Source organism: Poeciliopsis prolifica, unplaced genomic scaffold (genome assembly GCF_027474105.1).
Source record: "Poeciliopsis prolifica strain line A6 unplaced genomic scaffold, Auburn_PproV2 SCAFFOLD077, whole genome shotgun sequence".
Taxonomy (NCBI): Eukaryota; Metazoa; Chordata; class Actinopteri; order Cyprinodontiformes; family Poeciliidae; genus Poeciliopsis; species Poeciliopsis prolifica.
Window position 1 is genome coordinate 819,638 of NW_026562452.1, and position 17,843 is coordinate 837,480.

At 40.3% G+C, this 17,843-nt stretch overlaps 1 protein-coding gene across 1 annotated transcript; it reads left to right on the forward strand.

Moving 5' to 3' along the window:
- Positions 1 to 264: 264 nt before the first annotated feature.
- ints1 (integrator complex subunit 1) lies at positions 265 to 17,455 on the forward strand. Its single transcript, XM_055021571.1, has 48 exons — positions 265 to 315; positions 585 to 705; positions 790 to 1,080; positions 1,172 to 1,368; positions 1,720 to 1,857; positions 1,941 to 2,100; positions 2,187 to 2,292; positions 2,427 to 2,613; positions 3,111 to 3,256; positions 3,368 to 3,509; positions 3,877 to 4,053; positions 4,135 to 4,243; positions 4,312 to 4,432; positions 4,523 to 4,600; positions 4,694 to 4,851; positions 5,044 to 5,140; positions 5,231 to 5,322; positions 5,583 to 5,643; positions 5,723 to 5,920; positions 6,009 to 6,138; positions 6,288 to 6,467; positions 6,571 to 6,720; positions 6,809 to 6,988; positions 7,580 to 7,684; positions 7,794 to 7,961; positions 8,052 to 8,163; positions 8,314 to 8,472; positions 8,564 to 8,710; positions 8,791 to 8,889; positions 9,093 to 9,217; positions 9,314 to 9,568; positions 9,662 to 9,821; positions 9,901 to 10,032; positions 10,612 to 10,780; positions 10,965 to 11,091; positions 11,183 to 11,298; positions 11,388 to 11,475; positions 11,585 to 11,835; positions 14,180 to 14,309; positions 14,843 to 14,976; positions 15,079 to 15,271; positions 15,380 to 15,504; positions 15,592 to 15,701; positions 15,842 to 15,955; positions 16,047 to 16,117; positions 16,200 to 16,291; positions 16,402 to 16,511; positions 16,632 to 17,455. Exons 2-48 carry the CDS (start codon positions 651 to 653, stop codon positions 16,745 to 16,747), a joined length of 6,561 nt encoding a protein of 2,186 aa, XP_054877546.1. The 5' UTR covers positions 265 to 315; positions 585 to 650; the 3' UTR covers positions 16,748 to 17,455.
- The last annotated feature ends 388 nt before the right edge of the window (positions 17,456 to 17,843 follow it).

Sequence of the window (17,843 nt, forward strand, 5' to 3'; positions counted from 1 at the left end):
TTTGAACAGTTAAGTTTAAGGTTATTGGGGGTCTCTTGGAATGTATTTCAATTGAAACTCATAGTGAAATAATATTTATCATTATAATATCATTACCAATATTATTAACAGTAAATATTAGTAAAAGAGAGCAGAAAACCGGTCTGCGCCGCTTCACTGTTATGACACCACGTTACACAGGATGGCGGTGTTGGTAATTTTCTTGGATAATGAAAAAGTTACAACAACAGAAGAAGCCACCATCTCTTACTGTTCGGGGTATCTATTTTGAGACGGTAATCTTTATTTGGACATGGAATATTATTTCTTGTCAGAGTTAGTCAATTTTTTAAACCGTTTATATTTTCTGAATGTCTTTCTGGTTTTAAGATAAATTGAAAATTGATTTGACTGTCGTTGATGCTAAAACTTTAGCCTGCTAAGTTAGCTTAAATTGCTAAAGGTATCTGGCTTTGTTTGTGTTTGTTACTTTGCCACTCCTGTGTGTAATATGGATGCAATAGAAAGTATAAGGGCTTCATATAAAATTATTTTAAATCTGTAACACAACCCTGTGCACCTTATCTTTACTATTTTATCATTAGAGGGCTCCTCAAAGACAATGTTATTAGCTCGTCCTGCTGTTTGAGTTCTTGCACCGGTCTGTCAAGATGAATCGTCCAAAACCTGCAACACTGAGGCGCCCAAGTGCTGCTAAACCGTCAGGTAGCACAATTTAAAAATTCAGCCTCAATGTTAATTTTGTTTGATGTAAATTGGACATCATAAATGTGCCATCTTTTTTCTCAGCCCATCCTCCACCAGGGGATTTTATCGCTCTGGGATCTAAGAGCCAGTCAGGAGAACCCAAAGCGCCTCCTGTCCTCCTAAAGCCAGCATCAACTGGTTTACCTGCTGACCGTAAGAGAGAGGCCTCCTCTGCTCTGCCCTCCTCATCCGGCTTGTCTACCCTTACCAAGAGACCCAAATTATCTACTACACCTCCTGTCAGTGTTCTGGGTCGCCTCGCTGATGTTGCAGCAGTGGACAAGAGGGCTATATCTCCCTCGATAAAGGAGCCTTCAGTGGTACCAATTGAAGGTAAACCACTTGTTTTATGTCAGCACTTAATCTGACAGATGAACAGCTAAAAACTCTTTAGTTCCTAACAGATTGCTTCTCATTTGTGCAGTATCTCCAGCCGTTCTGCTGGATGAGATCGAAGCTGCAGAGTCAGATGGAAACGACGATCGTGTCGAGGGACTGCTGTGTGGAGCAGTGAGGCAGCTGAAGATGAACAGAGCCAAACCGGATATCACTTTGTACCTCAGCCTAATGTTTCTTGCCAAAATCAAGCCCAATGTTTTTGCTACTCAAGGAATTATTGAGGTGAGACTCTAGGTGTACACTGTCCAGAGGATCTACTAAATGGAAAGAAAGTGTAATAGAATCATATGCATTTCTCAGATTCCACACAGATTAAATGGTAAAATTTGCCAATTTTGAAATTCTGCAGTAACACAATTCACTTTCATATAATTGCCAGGTCCATCATCACCACCATGTCAAATGGATATAATTAAACCAGCGATTGTGTTTTTTTTCTCTCTAATTTTATCTTTTAATTCTAATAAATAAACCAATTATTCATTCAGAAAGTAATTTGATTGGAAGCAAATACTCCTATAATTGTTAAATTTGGACTAAACTTTTTTTCACCTGTCTCTCCATTATCACCAGGCGTTATGCAGCCTCCTGCGTCGGGACGCTTCCATCAACTTTAAAGCAAAAGGTAACAGCCTGGTGTCAGTTCTGGCGAGCAATTTACTCATGGCAGCCTACGAGGAGGATGAGAACTGGCCAGAAATCTTTGTCAAAGTGAGAACATTTGGAAATTTCACTAGCAAAATATAAGATTTGACTTAAATTCTTATGGCATGTAATTAACTGCATTTCTGTAGGTTTATATTGAAGACTCTCTTGGAGAAAGAATATGGGTTGACAGCTCCCACTGTAAGACTTTTGTCGACAACATCCAGACAGCTTTTGGGACTAAGATGCCACCGAAGAGTATGCTGCTGCAGGCTGACAGTGGTCGCACTCCTGGGGATCTTAGTGCAGGTTGCATAACTAGTCTTTGACCTGGCCAGATCTATGTTTTTTTTTAACTGACTTCTGATGTCATGTTTTGCGTTTTGATCTGCTAGGTAACAGCCCTCATCCATCAACACCAGATGAAGATGACAGTCAGACTGAATTACTAATAGCAGAAGAGAAACTTAGTCCTGAGGATGAAGGCCAAATTATGCCGAGGTATGAATGATAGATGGCTGTTTTTATTTGTTTTTATTTGTGTTTTGCACTAAAATAAGCTAACACATTATTTCAAAAAGCTTTTAAATTGCTGTGGTTTTGTTGTCTTTTTCTGATCATGTCTCATTTTATAGGTATGAGGAGTTAGCAGAGAGTGTGGAAGACTATGTGCTGGATGTCCTGAGGGATCAGCTGAACCGCAGGCAACCAATGGACAATGTGTCCCGGAATTTGTTGCGTCTGCTCACCGCAACTTGCGGCTACAAAGAGGCCCGTCTTCTGGCCGTGCAGAGACTGGAGATGTGGCTTCAGAACCCAAAGGTAAGAAATACACATGAGTGCTGGGTAATGCCTTTCACAAAATGAGTTCTTTCAAAAAAAGCCAAAGACTTCCTGGTTGAATTGTGATCATTATTTGCTTTGAAGATTTCATTTGTGATGCTGTTGATTTTATCACTTTCATCTGCCTCCTCCCTGTGGTCCTACTGCCACCTACTGTCAGTCAAAAACAATTAGTCAGAGCCAGGTAGAGCGCCTGCACAAATCACCCTCAGCTGGAACAGATCCTCGTTGGTTATGAGGGTGATCTCATCACCCTCAACATCCTCGTGGGAGGATGTGCTGCACACATCTTCCCACTTGCTCTCAGCTGTGCTACACAAACTTGTGTCTGCATTTTGTTGACAAAAGTTAAACCATCAAAAGTTATTGAAAATGAACAAACCAATGTTGTGAGTACAGTTGTGTCAATATGTTAGAGGCACTCCTTTGTCGTTATTTGTAGCTGATTGTTGCTTTTTATCATCTTGTGTACAAAGCTGACTCGACCCGCTCAGGACCTCCTCATGTCGCTGTGCATGAACTGCAGCACACACGGAGCAGACGACATGGAGGTGATCTCCAGCCTCATCAAGATCCGTCTGAAACCTAAAGTTTTACTGAATCACTATATGCTGTGTGTAAGGTGTGTGTAGCTACTCGCTATCGTTCTTCTGACTTGTTATAAAAGTGTCATTGTTTTTATTAATTTATTTTCTTTCATTTCTTAAAATGTGCTTTGGATGCTCTTCGCCAGAGAGCTGCTAAACGCACATAGAGACAACTTGGGCACGATGGTGAAGCTGGTGATTTTCAACGAACTCTCTAATGCCAGGAATCCCAACAATATGCAGGTTCTGCACACAGTGCTGCAGCACAGCCCAGAACAAGCACCAAAGGTAAGATTAGACTCATTTAGAGTCACTTGGAAACAAATTGAGGGTTCCTGTGAGGCAAGTAAAACTACATTTATGTTTATGCAATTATTTTCATATTTCCTTAGAAGTTCAACAAATAGTTATGTGTATACATGTTAAAACATGGACTTATAGACAAATACAGCCTAACTTTAAGAAAAACTACTTTTTATTGTTTTTGTTAGTTGGTGTGGCTTATAGTCAGATAAGTTTACGGTACTTTAATATTCTAAAATGAAAACATTTAGAATTTTAAACTTTGAAGGTATTTAATGTCCTTATTTATTTGCAGTCAGTTTAAGTTTTTTTTTCTCAAAATACATTTATTTTCCTGTCTTTGCATGTGCAGTTCTTGGCGATGGTGTTCCAGGATCTGCTGACCAATAAGGATGACTATCTGCGAGCCTCTCGAGCTTTGCTCAGAGAGATCATCAAACAGACCAAGCATGAGATCAATTTCCAGTCGTTTTGTTTCGGTTTGATGCAGGAGAGAAAAGAGAGCAGCTATGTGGACATGGAGTTCAAAGTAAGCAGTCGTGAAGATCGCCCTGCTCTGCTTTACTTCAGCCGTTTTCTTTATTTATTTAACCTCCAGTTTTCGCTGCAGGAGCGCTTTGTGATCCAGGTGACGGATTTACTCACAGTCTCCATGATGTTGGGCATCACTGCTCAAGTTAAGGAAGCTGGCATTGCGTGGGACAAAGGAGAGAAAAAAAGTATGAAGGAATGTGATCAATGATGTGTGATCAGCTTTTTGTTGACTTGAACAATTTTTTTTTCTCAGATCTGGAAGTCCTGAGGTCCTTCCAGAATCAGATTGCTTCCATCCAGAGAGACGCTGTGTGGTGGCTCCACACGGTGGTCCCTACAATCAGCAAAGTGGGCGCAAAAGACTATGTTCATTGGTGAGTGTAAACTTGTCTGATATGTTTACTGTTAAACTAGCTTTGCACGTTACTTTTGTTTCTATTATTTTATCTCCTTCTCGTGTGCAGCCTTCACAAAGTACTTTTCACCGAGCAGCCTGAGACTTATTACAAGTGGGATAACTGGCCTCCAGAAAGTGACAGGAAGTGAGTTTACTTTCAGCGTTTCTGAACGTCTTTTTGATTTCCAAATGTCTTTAATTGATTTAATGTCTTTGTTTTTCTTTTTCTGTCCCTCAGTTTCTTCCTCCGGCTTTGTTCTGAGGTGCCACTTCTCGAGGACACGCTGATGCGCATCCTGGTCATCGGGCTGTCCCGTGATTTACCTCTCGGCCCAGCCGATGCCATGGAGCTCGCAGATCACCTGGTCAAGAGAGCCGCTGCAGTTCAGTCCGATGGTGAGCGAGGATCTGTTCCAGCTGTTTATTTTACTCACTGTCAAAATGTTTGGACAGTACTTGTGCCTCAGAGTAATGTACCGCTTGACTTATTCCGAGAAGAAACTCCATCATTCATGTTTTATTTTTGTGAATTGGTTAAGTGGTGTTTGAGCAAAGCTAATTTTGTTTATCTGGTTTCCTGTTAAACAGATCTAGAGGTCCTGAGAGTGGAGAGAATCCAGCTCATTGATGCTGTGCTGAATCTGTGTACATACCACCACCCAGAGAACATTCAGTTGCCAGCTGGGTAGGACATTGGTCTTTTATTGGCTTTGAAAGACACACACTGGGTCACTCAAACAAAAACTAAAAATAACTCATGACTTTGTTATTTAAGGTACCAACCGCCAAATTTGGCTATATCCACTCTCTATTGGAAGGCGTGGCTCCTGCTGTTGGTGGTGGCTGCCTTTAATCCTCAAAAAATAGGTAGAGTAATATCATGTGTGTAGCACATTGTAAAGTATTCATCCTTGGACTATTTTCTCAAAATATAATTGCAATAAATGCATGCCACATTTTACAGATTTTTATCTTTGAGAAATTGTAAACTGTATTTTAATTTATTTCTTTTTTTTTACTTTTCAACGATGCACTAGTTAGTGTTGGTCTATCGTATACATTGAAGTTATTCTCTAGTAATGAACTATAATTATTATGCCCAGACATTTCTTTTTTTTTTTCTCCAGGCTTGGCTGCTTGGGATGGTTATCCTACCCTGAAAATGCTTATGGAGATGGTAATGACAAAGTAAGTAAAGCTTGCAATGTGTAGTAAAATCATTTCCAAACGAACAGCAGCTAAGAGAGTTTTCTCTTTTGTTTCTCAGTAACTACACTTACCCACCATGCACCATTGCCGATGAGGACACAAAGACAGAAATGATCAACAGGGAGCTGCAGATCTCCCAGCGGGAGAAGCAGGAGATTTTGGCCTTTGAGAGCCATTTGGCGGCCGCCTCTACAAAGCAGACCATCACAGAGAGCAACAGCTTGCTGCTGTCTCAGCTCACCAGCCTGGACCCACAGTGAGATGTTACTTGAGAAATCCAGATTTTTAAGCTTTCAATGTTTTTCCCCCCCTTCTAAAATCCATATTATATGTTTTGTGTTAAGGGGTCCTCCACGTCGGCCCCCTCCTCAGGTGCAGGAGCAGGTGAAAAGCCTCAACCAGTCGCTCCGCCTCGGTCATCTCCTCTGTCGCAGCCGCAGCCCCGACTTTCTGCTCAACATCATCCAGAGACAGGTGATGGAAACATCCGTATGACACTCGCTTCTGAGTTTTCTGCAGTCTTGAGGACGATCATAGAGCTTCAGCTTCTGCTGTATGGATAAACGTAAGAGAAAAGGTGAGTTTTATCTGATTATTGAAGTTTCTGCTTTGTAATCTGAAAGGCGTCCTCTCAGTCCATGCCCTGGTTGGCTGACCTGGTCCAGTCCAGTGAGGGTTCCCTGGATGTGCTTCCAGTTCAGTGTCTGTGTGAGTTTCTTTTACACGACGCTGCAGATGACAGCCTGCCAGTGGAGGACGACGAAGATGGAGAGAGCAAAGAGCAGAAAGCCAAAAAGAGACAAGTACTTTTTTTTCTTTCTTATACTTACCATCCTGGATTTAAAGTTAATGCATGCTGGTAATACTAAACACAGATTCTTAATTGCTCATTGTTTGTTCCCGTAGCGACAACAAAAGCAGAGGCAGCTGCTTGGACGGCTCCAGGATCTTCTCTTGGGTTCTAAAGCTGATGAACAGACAACCTGTGAAGTTCTGGATTACTTCCTGCGCCGTCTAAGCTCTTCCCAAGCTGCTTCCAGAGTCTTAGCCATGAAGGTACCAAACTAAAACCCAAGTAAAAACTCCTTCTCGTCACATTGTGTTGGGGGAATAAATTAAGTTCCTATATTTTATGTATACGCAGGGTTTGTCTTTGGTGCTGAGCGAAGGAGGCTTAAAAGATGGAGAGGAAAGAGAGCAGCCCATGGAGGAAGACTCTGCAGATGCCGAACTTCTGCCTGGTTACCAGTGGCTCCTGCAGGACCTCCCAAAGCTCCCCCTGTTCGACAGCGTCCGTGGCATGACGTCCACCGCCCTGCAGCAGGTCAGTCCCAATCAACAACGAACTTGTGCTATTTGTGAAGCTTTTTTTCAGATTTTTATGGGTGTTTGAAATTCTTGAGAATGCTTGAGTTTTTATAAGATGCTTTCAAGGTTTGGAAAGAGCTTGATTTCTGTAGATAATCCTTGAAAGTGCTTGATATTCCATTTGCACAGTTTTATAAAAGATACAACTGTTTAGAGAAAGTCAAGTGATGATTCATATTGTGTTTAAGCATTTAATTTGAGAAGGAAGGTCATTTACCTTCACACAAACAGATTTGTTCAACATGATGTATATTCATTATTCCTAATGTCTCAAGTGATATGCGTATGAGAAAGAGAGAGACTTTTCAAAACATAGCATTTTATTATATTTTAGTTTACTTTCTTATCAGCAGTAATGACTTTTGTCATACCATAATACAATAATGAATTGATACGGCCTTCTTTAGATTGTTTTGTTTGTGGTGCTGGAATAGGTTGAAAACATACCTTGAAAATGCTTGAAAAATGTTGAGTTTTACACTTTTTGGGAAAAGTGTACAAACCAATTGTTTTCTCTTAACAATTGAATTTTTTTGCTTTCTTAAAGGCCATTCACATGGAAACAGATCCCCAGACTATCAGTGCATACCTCATCTACCTTTCCCAGCATGCTCCGATAGAGGAGCAGGCAGCTCATAATGACCTTGCGCTGGTAATCAAAGCAAGTTGCTTGCATCTTCTTCTGCCCCCGCTTTTATTTCCCAGAGGAGTGCTGACAGCTTTTTTTTTTTCTTCCTCTCTCGCTGTCTTTCTTCTTCCAGGACATTGCCCGACTCATTGTGGAGCGTTCCACCATCATGAACAATTTGTTTTCCAAACACTCCAGCAGACCTGAGTCCGATGCAGTGCTCTCTGCTTTCCTCACTATATTTTCTACGTACATCAAGAGGATGAGGAAAACGAAGGAGGGCGAGGATCTGTACAGCTGGGTGAGATGAACAATTAATACAAAGTGAAACCGCTTCTTCAAACTTTGTAACGGATCTCAACATTGATTTTATTTTAATTTTCTTTCCCAGTCAGAATCTCAGGACCAAGTGTTCCTCCGCTGGACGACAGGAGAGACGGCCACGATGCACATTCTTGTTGTCCATGCAATGGTCATCTTGCTAACACTGGGACCACCCAAAGGTAGACTAGCTTACTTCAGGTTTGCTTTGTTAAAGAAGATAGAAGAACAGATAGTAGAAATTGTTTGCATTGTGTCCATGAAAACAATTTCTACATTTTTGGCTCTGCTTGATTGTAATACAGCAGATCCTCTTTATTATTTTCTTACAGGAGAGAGTGATTTTTATGCCCTGTTGAACATCTGGTTCCCTGAGAAGAAACCTCTGCCTACTGCCTTCCTGGTCGACACTTCGGAGGAGGCTCTGCTGCTGCCGGACTGGTTAAAACTGAGGATGATCCGTTCAGAGGTCTCTCGATTAGTAGATGCAGGTAAAATGTAAAATTACAACATTACCTTCCACGGGAGAATATCTTTTTTACATGAACCAAACATTGTTTTTTTTTTGTTTGTTTTTTTCAGCATTACAGGACTTGGAGCCTCAGCAGTTGCTGCTGTTCGTCCAGTCATTTGGCATTCCCGTCTCCAGCATGAGTAAACTCCTGCAGTACCTGGATCAGGCTGTCTCTCATGATCCAGAGAGTCTGGAGCAAAACATCATGGACAAACGTAAAGTTTTTCTCCAGATGTTCTTCTTTTCAAAGGTTAATGCAGTTAAAATTGTCATAATGTGTTTATTTCTTCAACAGACTACATGGCTCATCTGGTTGAGGTGCAGCATGAGCGAGGGGCCACTGGGGGGCACACTTTCCATGCTTTGCTTAGCTCATCCCTTCCACCACGCAGAGGTCAGTTATTTTATCTTCCAGACTCTTGTTGTTTTTATGCTGGACATAAAAACAATATGCTCAGCAAATTATTACATAGCTGTAATAATTTGAGTTTAATAAGCAAAACTATATTGTCATTAAACTTCCACATACTTAGGTAATTTATAAACCACAAGATACAAATTAGGTTTTATGATTCCTAAATACTTTGTTCTTGGCAGATTCATTGGAAACTAACAAGACAAAAGTTACAGTGGAAACGCCTCACAGCTCAGTAAAGATGAGAGCGGCCTCTCAGCTTCCACCAGTCGGGCCTGAGGATGACCTCACCGGCATGTTGCTTCAGGTCTTCCTTTCTTTTGGTTTCCCAGCAACTTTCCTTACCACTTTTTGTTTCTTTGTACATATTTAAAACCGATTGGTTTATTTTTGTGTTCCCCAGATTTTCCCGATAAAGGTGGACCCTCGTTGGCACGGGCCTCCTCCCAATCAACTCTCTCTGACCTTGCAGCAGGCATTGGCTAAGGAGCTGATGCAGGCTAGGCAGGGGCAGATTCAGCAGGGGGGTCTGGCCTTTCGTCTCCTGCAGGCTGTTGCAGCTCTGCTCACTTCCACCCATGCAGGGCCGATTGTGATGTCAATGCACCGCAGCCATGCGCTCTCCTGTCCTCTAATGCGCCAACTTCATCTGTACCAGGTGACAGATATGACCACACCAGGCAGTGTGTAAGTGTCTTCCTGCTTGATATAACAGTTTTGTCTGATTTTGTTTTATCCTGTGCCGCTGCAGCGCCTCGTTTCCCAGGACATCGCTTTCTCCTCTCTATTCCTAAAAGTCGTTGTGGAGATGTTGATGTGGTTGGACAACCCGACTCTGGAGGTCGGACCTCTGAAATCCCTTCTCAAGACCTTCGCTGGTCAGAGCACTCACATACAGCGACACAGTGACGGTGAGAATACTTTGTCTTTTCATATTCTGGTGGATTGATGTTTGCATGAATAACTTGATGCGTGTTTGCTACTTTGCAGTGAGAACAGATTTCATCCATCTGGCCGAAGCGTTGGCGTACCGCAGAGACCCAGAGGTGCCGCTAAGAGCTGCCATGGCGATGCTGAAAGCCGGAGAACGATGCAATGCTGAACCTGAGCTCATTGGAAAAGGTATCAATGGAGCTAAGGGACAATAAACTTAAAGCTGTTTATTATGCATGCAAATAAACAATTTGATTCCTTTTTTGAAATAAAAATTCATTTATTTATTTTGCCTAAAATACTAAACAACATTCTTTGGTGTGAATGTGATCATTTGTTGCCAACAATGCATCTGCTTCTAAAAATACTCCTAACATCAACATGAGAAGAGCTCAGCATTAATACAGTGTAGGACAAATTTTTTTTAACAATTATTTGGATTGATATTTGGGTAGCAAAAGTTGCTCAATAAGGTTGTTTAAATGTTTTTCATTTTAACTGCAAAATGTTTATTAATTTAAACAGTTTTGGCCAAATTACTGCTCTGACTGTGTTGTCAGCAAATGGCCTTTTTCTGCTTGTGTGTACTCCAGAGTTGACGTTCATTTCAATAATCGATTTATCTCAATTAATCGCTTCAGCCCTAATGCAATTAATAGAAGAAGCTGTAGCCTAATGGTATCTCAAACTTAAGTTTAATTCCATGTATCAGGTTAAAGCTTAGCGGTTGTTTCTGTTGGTGTAACCGTTCTGTCCCATTTCTGTTAGTGTTAAAAGGGCTGATGGAGGTGAAGTCACCATATTTGGAGGAGCTTCTGTCTCTGCTGATGACCGTTGGCACTCAGACTGGGACAGCTAGCCCTGTTGCCATGGTGATATCCTTGCTCCTCCAGGAAGGCGAGGAGAGACCAGGGAAAAAGGAAGTGGAAACAAAAAGGTGAGCACTGTAACTGTTTATCTTGTTTGGTTTCTATAAGAATGAGAGACACACAGAGACAGAACCAGCAGAACTGCACCTGCTGTGTGTCATCTTGTACTTTTTAGCTGCTATTTGGTCTTGCCTAATTAATTTAGCAGCTTTCTAAGTTTAGGAGCTAACCTCTCTGTTTGCCCTTCCTCAGCGGTTGTGAGGTAACTAAGTCAGGACTGAACTCCGGCTTGCTGGTTGATTGGCTGGAACATCTCGACCCTGAAGTTACTTCAGTTTGCCCAGACCTGCAGCAGAAACTGCTTTTTGCCCTCAACAAGGTAAAATCAAAGTTGTACAGGAACTTTCCTTCTTTTGGTTAAATGACAGAAGAATAAGCTGCATTAATGATCCATTTTTTGTGTGTTTTAGGCACGAGGCACCCCGGCTTACAGACCTTATCTTTTGGCCTTACTTACTCACCAGTCCAACTGGTCCACCCTGCTGCAGTGCATCAGCGCTCTTCTCTGCAAGCACAGAGACTACAAGTACAATTCATCTGCAGTATTCTTCATAACATAGTATTATATACTAAATTACAAATGACTAAAATAATTAATCTTTTTTGTTTTGTTAGACTGGATCCGTCATCAGCCCTAGACTTCCTTTGGGCATGCAGTCATATTCCACGCATCTGGCAAGGACGTGACCAGAAGATTCCTCAGGTAACTTTAAACTGTTCCACCCACCGACTTCATGTTGTTTCTGTTGAAAACAAGATGATACATTTTTATTTGTTGAGGCTGATGACTCTGATTGTATTTACTTCTGCAGAAGAAAACAGAGAAGTTTGTACTGCGACTGAGCTCTGAGGAGCTCATCAGCCTGGTGGACCTGATCTTGTCAGAATCAAAGCTCAGTAGCGTCAACTCACCCAGCGATGGTAGAAGCAGCCTGGACCAGGCTTCCTGTTCCCTTATCCAATCCAGACTTCCTCTCCTTCACTCCTACTGTGATGGGTCCCTTGAAAACATCAAGAAAGTATCAGAATACCTCATTAACTGCACAAAGAAGTGGGATGATAGGTAAGTTTTTTTTTGCTTTGGTTTGAATCAGTTAATGAGTTTAACTTGTAACTTTTTCCAGTGGTTCAGTTTGTTTTCACTCAAAGACAACTTCCTGTCGAACTACTTTCAAATAAAGGCCACTAGAGCCAACAAAACCTTTAAAAAAATCAAATAAAAAGATGGATAATATTGCTTAAAGAGGCAGAAATTTAAGGTAGTTCCACTAAGCTTTGGTAAATGTTGACATAATAGCACCATGATGCTAATTTGCTGTTCATCAGTATCCAAACTGTTCTATGTTGTTCTATCTGTAGATGGCCTCTACAGATCTGGTGCCTGTAGAGGCCATCAGAGTGCTGTGAACTCCTTGTCATGTTTAAGAAATCAGTTTGAAATTATTTGAGCTTTATGACATGGTGGATTATCCTGCTGGATGAAGTCATCATCAGCAGAGGGAACACTATGGTCCATGGTGTTAAGGAGCCAAGAAAATATCCCTAACACCGTTACACCACCCAGGCTGGACCTGGACGAATCAATGCTTTTGCTTCAAGTTCTGATTTTACAAGTTTAATGTTGCACCTGAAACCGATATTCAGCAGTGTTTTAATATTGAGTCAATTTCTGCTCCCTGGATATTTTGTCTGTTTCAAACCAATTTCTGTAAATCTGAGTAATGTTTGTGTAAGAAAATACCAGTAGAATAGAGGTTCTATAAAACACAGAGCAGCCTGCGTGTATCAACAACCACACAACCCCGGTAAACATGGATGCATGGGGAGAACATGCAATGAACATGCAGACTTAATGCAGGGTGAGATTTAATACCAGGACCATTTTGCTGCAAGGAAACAGTTCTGGCAACTGTATCATCATGCAGCTTGAAATGTGGCTAATTTGTTTCATGAAGGCAAAATAAAGCAGCAGTAATTAGTGTTTATTCCAGTGCTCAATCATTTCCTCAAAATATCTTCAAGTAATGTGAAATGTTTTATTTTCTTACATTGCACTGATAGACTTGAACTAAATTGCACCAGATTTTCCTTCTCTGCACAGATGAACTTTTTAGACTCCCCCTGTCACCCACAATGCTTTGGACCAGGGAGAACTCGATAATTAGGTCTATTGGTGTGAAATTAAAACCAGCAGAAGTCGTCTGTAGTGTGATCTCTTTAAAAGCTCAGTGTATTATAATGAAGGCAAGAGGATTAAGGCTGAAGCTCTAAACTTGCCTGTGTTGTGAATTCCTGCTCTGACTTAGCTGTCAGAGATCAGGGTGCAACTCTTTGTGGAGACAAACCCTTCTTTCATGAACATGTCTCTGCTTATTAAACCACTTTAATGAGGAAACTTTGGCCAAGGTCAGGCAAAATTAGCTTCAGAATTACAGTATTTTAAGTAGCACTAAGCTTCCTGGTAAAATACTTGCAAGTGGGAACATGGCAGCATAAAAACACACTGAAAGTAAAGAGGTTTCGGCCTTGTGTTGGCTAAACATGTAAGGCATTCTTATTTAGGGAGCTTTCTGTCAGATAAGCTGGTGTTTATTCCAATTACACCCAAACTGGTAACAACCACCAAACTCTTTGCTCTTGTTCAAGGTTGCTGTGATTTGCTTTAAAGCATAGCTGTAATAAACTCCTCATTTAGCAGAGACTGCATCATACGAGTGTGACAAGGGCCTTATCCAGTAAGAGGATTTGGTGGAACTGCAGTGACTTAAATGCAAATACCTTTGAATTACATTATGTTATTTATGCTCGTTGCAGGAATTGATGTTGCCCATCAACCGAAACAAAAAGGAGACTCTGTACTGCTTCCTTGTCTCTGGGATATCAGATCTGATTATTGTTCATTTTAAAAAGATAAAGCTGAGTAAAACTTTAGGAAAATTGACTGTTTTAATTGTTTGGAGGGTGTTCACATCCTTTAATGCATCTGCATTGCATTTTGCGACTAGAGACAGACATTAACTAGCTGCTAATATATCCTAGCTGGATACCATTTTTTGTATCTATCATGTGCAAGGCTGGACAATGTTCATTTTTGCCACTGGTTCACTTCAGCCAATATGAGCTCCCCCAGTTATCTCCTACATTCACAGTTTTTTCAGTCTTAAATTTAATTCAAGCTGGCCTTAAAAAGTTCTTTAAAAGTCTTAAATTTGACTTGGTTTTGAGATGTCAGTACATCATCAGAATTAGTCCCATTTGGGTTATTGTAGCTTTGCTGTTGATACGCTGGCAGACTCAGTTTCTTGTAATGGAATCACATCAGAGTTACAATTCTTGGTTATTTTTGTGTTGAATTATTTGTCTGCTAAATGTAGTGGACAGATTTCTATTTGGATGTTTTTTTTCAGTGCAATGAGTAAGTGGTGCCAGAACCTGCTGCTGCAAATCTATCTCCACTTCCCTGAGGTCATCCAGCATGTGACCCTGCCTGGAGACACGTTTAGCAGTGGCGGAGCTGCAGACGGTAGCAGCTGCAAGGTGAAATTGTCTCTCCTGCTTCATGTGCTACAGATTCAACAGTTTCTTGAGCTATTTTGTGCTAGATTTGTTCTGCTGATTATAAAAAGACTTCTTATGTACTGCAGTGATATTAACAAAAATATGTTGATGGACTTATAGAAACTGGTTCTCACACAAAGACGTACAAAACAATTGGAATTAGTGTAGTTGACATCATCAAGTACTTTAAAGTTTTTACTTTATTTGAGATTACAACCTTAATCATGGATCTATCAATGTAATGTATTGCCTTTAATTAATATCTGCTACAGTTAACTATTAATGTAATTAAAAGTTCACTCAAATAAGTTTTGTGTTGTAGTCAGTGGACGACTACAACACAAAACCAACAGATCAGACTTTACAGAAAATCTGAAATCTCAATCAGCCTGTTGAAACCTGATTGGTGCATCTCTAGTTTTTCTTGTTCACTAAATGCTTTCAGTAATGAATTCAGTAAATTTTAACCTTTATACTATGCCATGAATACTTTGTGATTTTCTGTTTCTCAGCTGGATGTCCTGGTTCATCGCCTTGTGACACTGCTTGCTGATGTAGGCGACTCTAAGTCTGCTGAGGGTCGTGTCTCTGATGCCAACCTTGCCTGTAGGAAGCTGGCTGTGTCGCATCCTGTTCTTTTACTCAGGTAGGTTAAAATAACACATTTTTCAATCTTTTGGATTTTCTTCTTCTTTAAAGGACAGTTTGAAAATGGTGTCTGGTCCCATCTGCTCTGTTTGTCCCATAGACACCTCCCCATGATTGCAGGACTCCTACATGGTCGCATTCACCTGAACATGCTGGAGTTCCGTCAGCAAAACCACATGACATTCTTTAGCAACGTGCTTGCCATCCTGGAACTCCTGCAACCACTTGTTTTCCACAGTGACCACCAGAGGGCGCTTCAAGACTGCCTCCTGTCATTTATGAAAGTCCTTCAGGTGTTCAGCTAATTTTCCCTTTAGGGGGATTCCAAACTTAAGGCAAACAAAACTTATTTTAGTGAATAACATGTCTTAAGTTTTTTATGTCATGACTTTTTTTTGTAGAACTTTCAGAGGAGTCGTTCTCCGCTGATCTTCATTAATAAGTTTCTGCAGTTCACACAGAAATATATAACACACGACGCTGCAGCTGCCATTCCTTATTTACAGAAACACTCTGACATCTTACAGTAAGTCCGAGGCATTTCTTATAAGTTGATGGTTTCAAACACTGCTGGAGATCTTAAGGAAAATTTGTTTTGCCTCCTTTTTTTAAGGAGTTTGTGTGCAGAAAATCCAGATCTGGTTCAGCTAAAATCCCTACTCGCTGGAATCACTTTGCCAGTGAAAAGCTCCTCTGCAGACGCCACGACAGAAGAGAAAGATGGTGAGCACCTTTGTGTCCAATTAGGTTACTTTTTAACCCTAAAGAGTAAAACATTTACAATTTTCTAAGCATTTGATACATTTCCAGCTAAATTTTTTTTTGCTTCTCATTTCTAACTGATTTTTCTGCTTACATTGCAGATGACTTGTCTGCCGGCTCTTTGCCCCTGGTCAACATATCTGCTCCGTTTACACTAAGCGCTACAGATATGACCATGTACTTGAAGAAGATGTCAAAGGGAGAAGCAGTGGAGGGTGAGGAACGAACTGCTACGGCGATTTCACCTGAACGTGAACCGTTTTCATCTGTAGTGACTAACCGAGTGAATTTTACCATCTGTCACAGATGTGCTGGAAGTGTTGACAGAGGTGGATGAGAAGTCAAGGAGGAGTCCAGAAATCATACAGTACTTCACCGTGAGTCACAAGGAAAAAGTCAAGTCTGATCCGTGTCGCTGTGTGTAGCGTGTCAATCACAGCTTCTTGTGGCTGTTTGCAGAATGACCTGCAGAGACTGATGACATCGTCTGAGGAGTTGAGTCGGAACATGGCCTTCAGTCTGGCCCTGCGCTGCATTCAGAATAATCCCAGGTGAGTTTTAAAAATATCTGTTTTGCATTGAATAAGCTTAAGAGTCAGTTGTTGCTGGGGACTTTTTAGGTTTACTTTGAATAAATGTCGTTTTTCTTTCTTTCCTGTAGCTTGGCGACAGACTTCCTGCCCACTTTCATGTACTGCATAGGGAGTGGTAACTTTGACGTGGTGCAGACTTCTCTAAGGAATCTTCCAGAATATGTACTACTCTGTCAAGGTAACGAGTTAAAATTTTGTAGCAAGAGGTTTAGAAATTTAAAAACCCATCCAGCCCATCTTTGAAGTTAATAGTTTGACTTCTATCACTGCAATGAACTGTTGTCTGTTTTCTTTGCAGAACATGCTGATATTTTGCTCCACAAGGCGTTTTTGGTTGGTATCTATGGACAAATTGACACCAGCTCGGTCATCTCAGAGTCCATGAAGGTGCTTCATATGGAATCAACAACGTAACTGCGACTTTCAGTCTGTCTAAAAATAACATCATTCTGTCTCAGATTAAAAATTCTCCCCTAAATCATTTTAATTCTGAATAAAATGACTTTTTGTGCTTTGCTGTAAAAACAGTGAAAACAATTGAAGTGTTGAATGTTAACCACTCCACTTTCATTTTATATTGCATATTTTAGGTAATATAATACATTTGATTTGAGTATTAATGATATATAGTAAGTATAATTCAGTGAAAATCTGCTACAACTCAACTTAGAATTAAATGTAAGAAGGTAAGAAGTTCACATAATTCAGTTAGTGGAATTTTTGCCAATTGTGAAGTTAAGTTGAAAGCATAAACATTATTACTTTACTTCCTGTCTTCATCACACCAATTTTGCTAACTTTGTTTTGGCTTCATATCTTTAATAGGTGGAAAATACTGCACAGCAAGTTTATATTACCACTGGGTAACCGAGTAATGTGACTTTTTATGTTTTTCATTATTTTAAATGTGGAATTTATTACATTATTCTGAATGTCACAATTTGCTTTTATTAATTGCCACATTCCTTCAATTAATCGGCACATTTTCAAAAATGTCTGATATGTGTAAAACTAAGAGGCCAAAACAGAGAAGTGTTACCTTTCAAAACAATTTTGTAAATTAATCTGAACTTCTATATGTGAGCTGCTTTGGTGTGAATTAAAGCTTTCCTTGAATACTGATCTTTAATTTTTCTTGTTTCAACAATCTAAAAGTGAAAGGTTTTACATTTCAGAAGATCATTTTTGCTCTGTGAAAACTCAGACTTCTATTACTATAGAAACAAGAACCCATTAATTGTCCTGGATAATTCATCACCTCAAATTTGCCAGTTAAATGACTAAAGATTTCATTTTATTCTGATCCTGATTAAAAAAAAAAAAAAAAGACGGCTGTTGGATACAGAGACCAACTTTTCAGCTGGAGTTGACAAATTAAAGCCTAAATGCTCATGGCGTGACCAAAACCACTTTGCCATGAAAGTATGGGTTGTTTTTTCTAAGTCTTGAGTAAAAAAAAAAAAAAATCTTCATAACAAAATCAGAAGAAACAGTTAACTGTCTGCTGTAA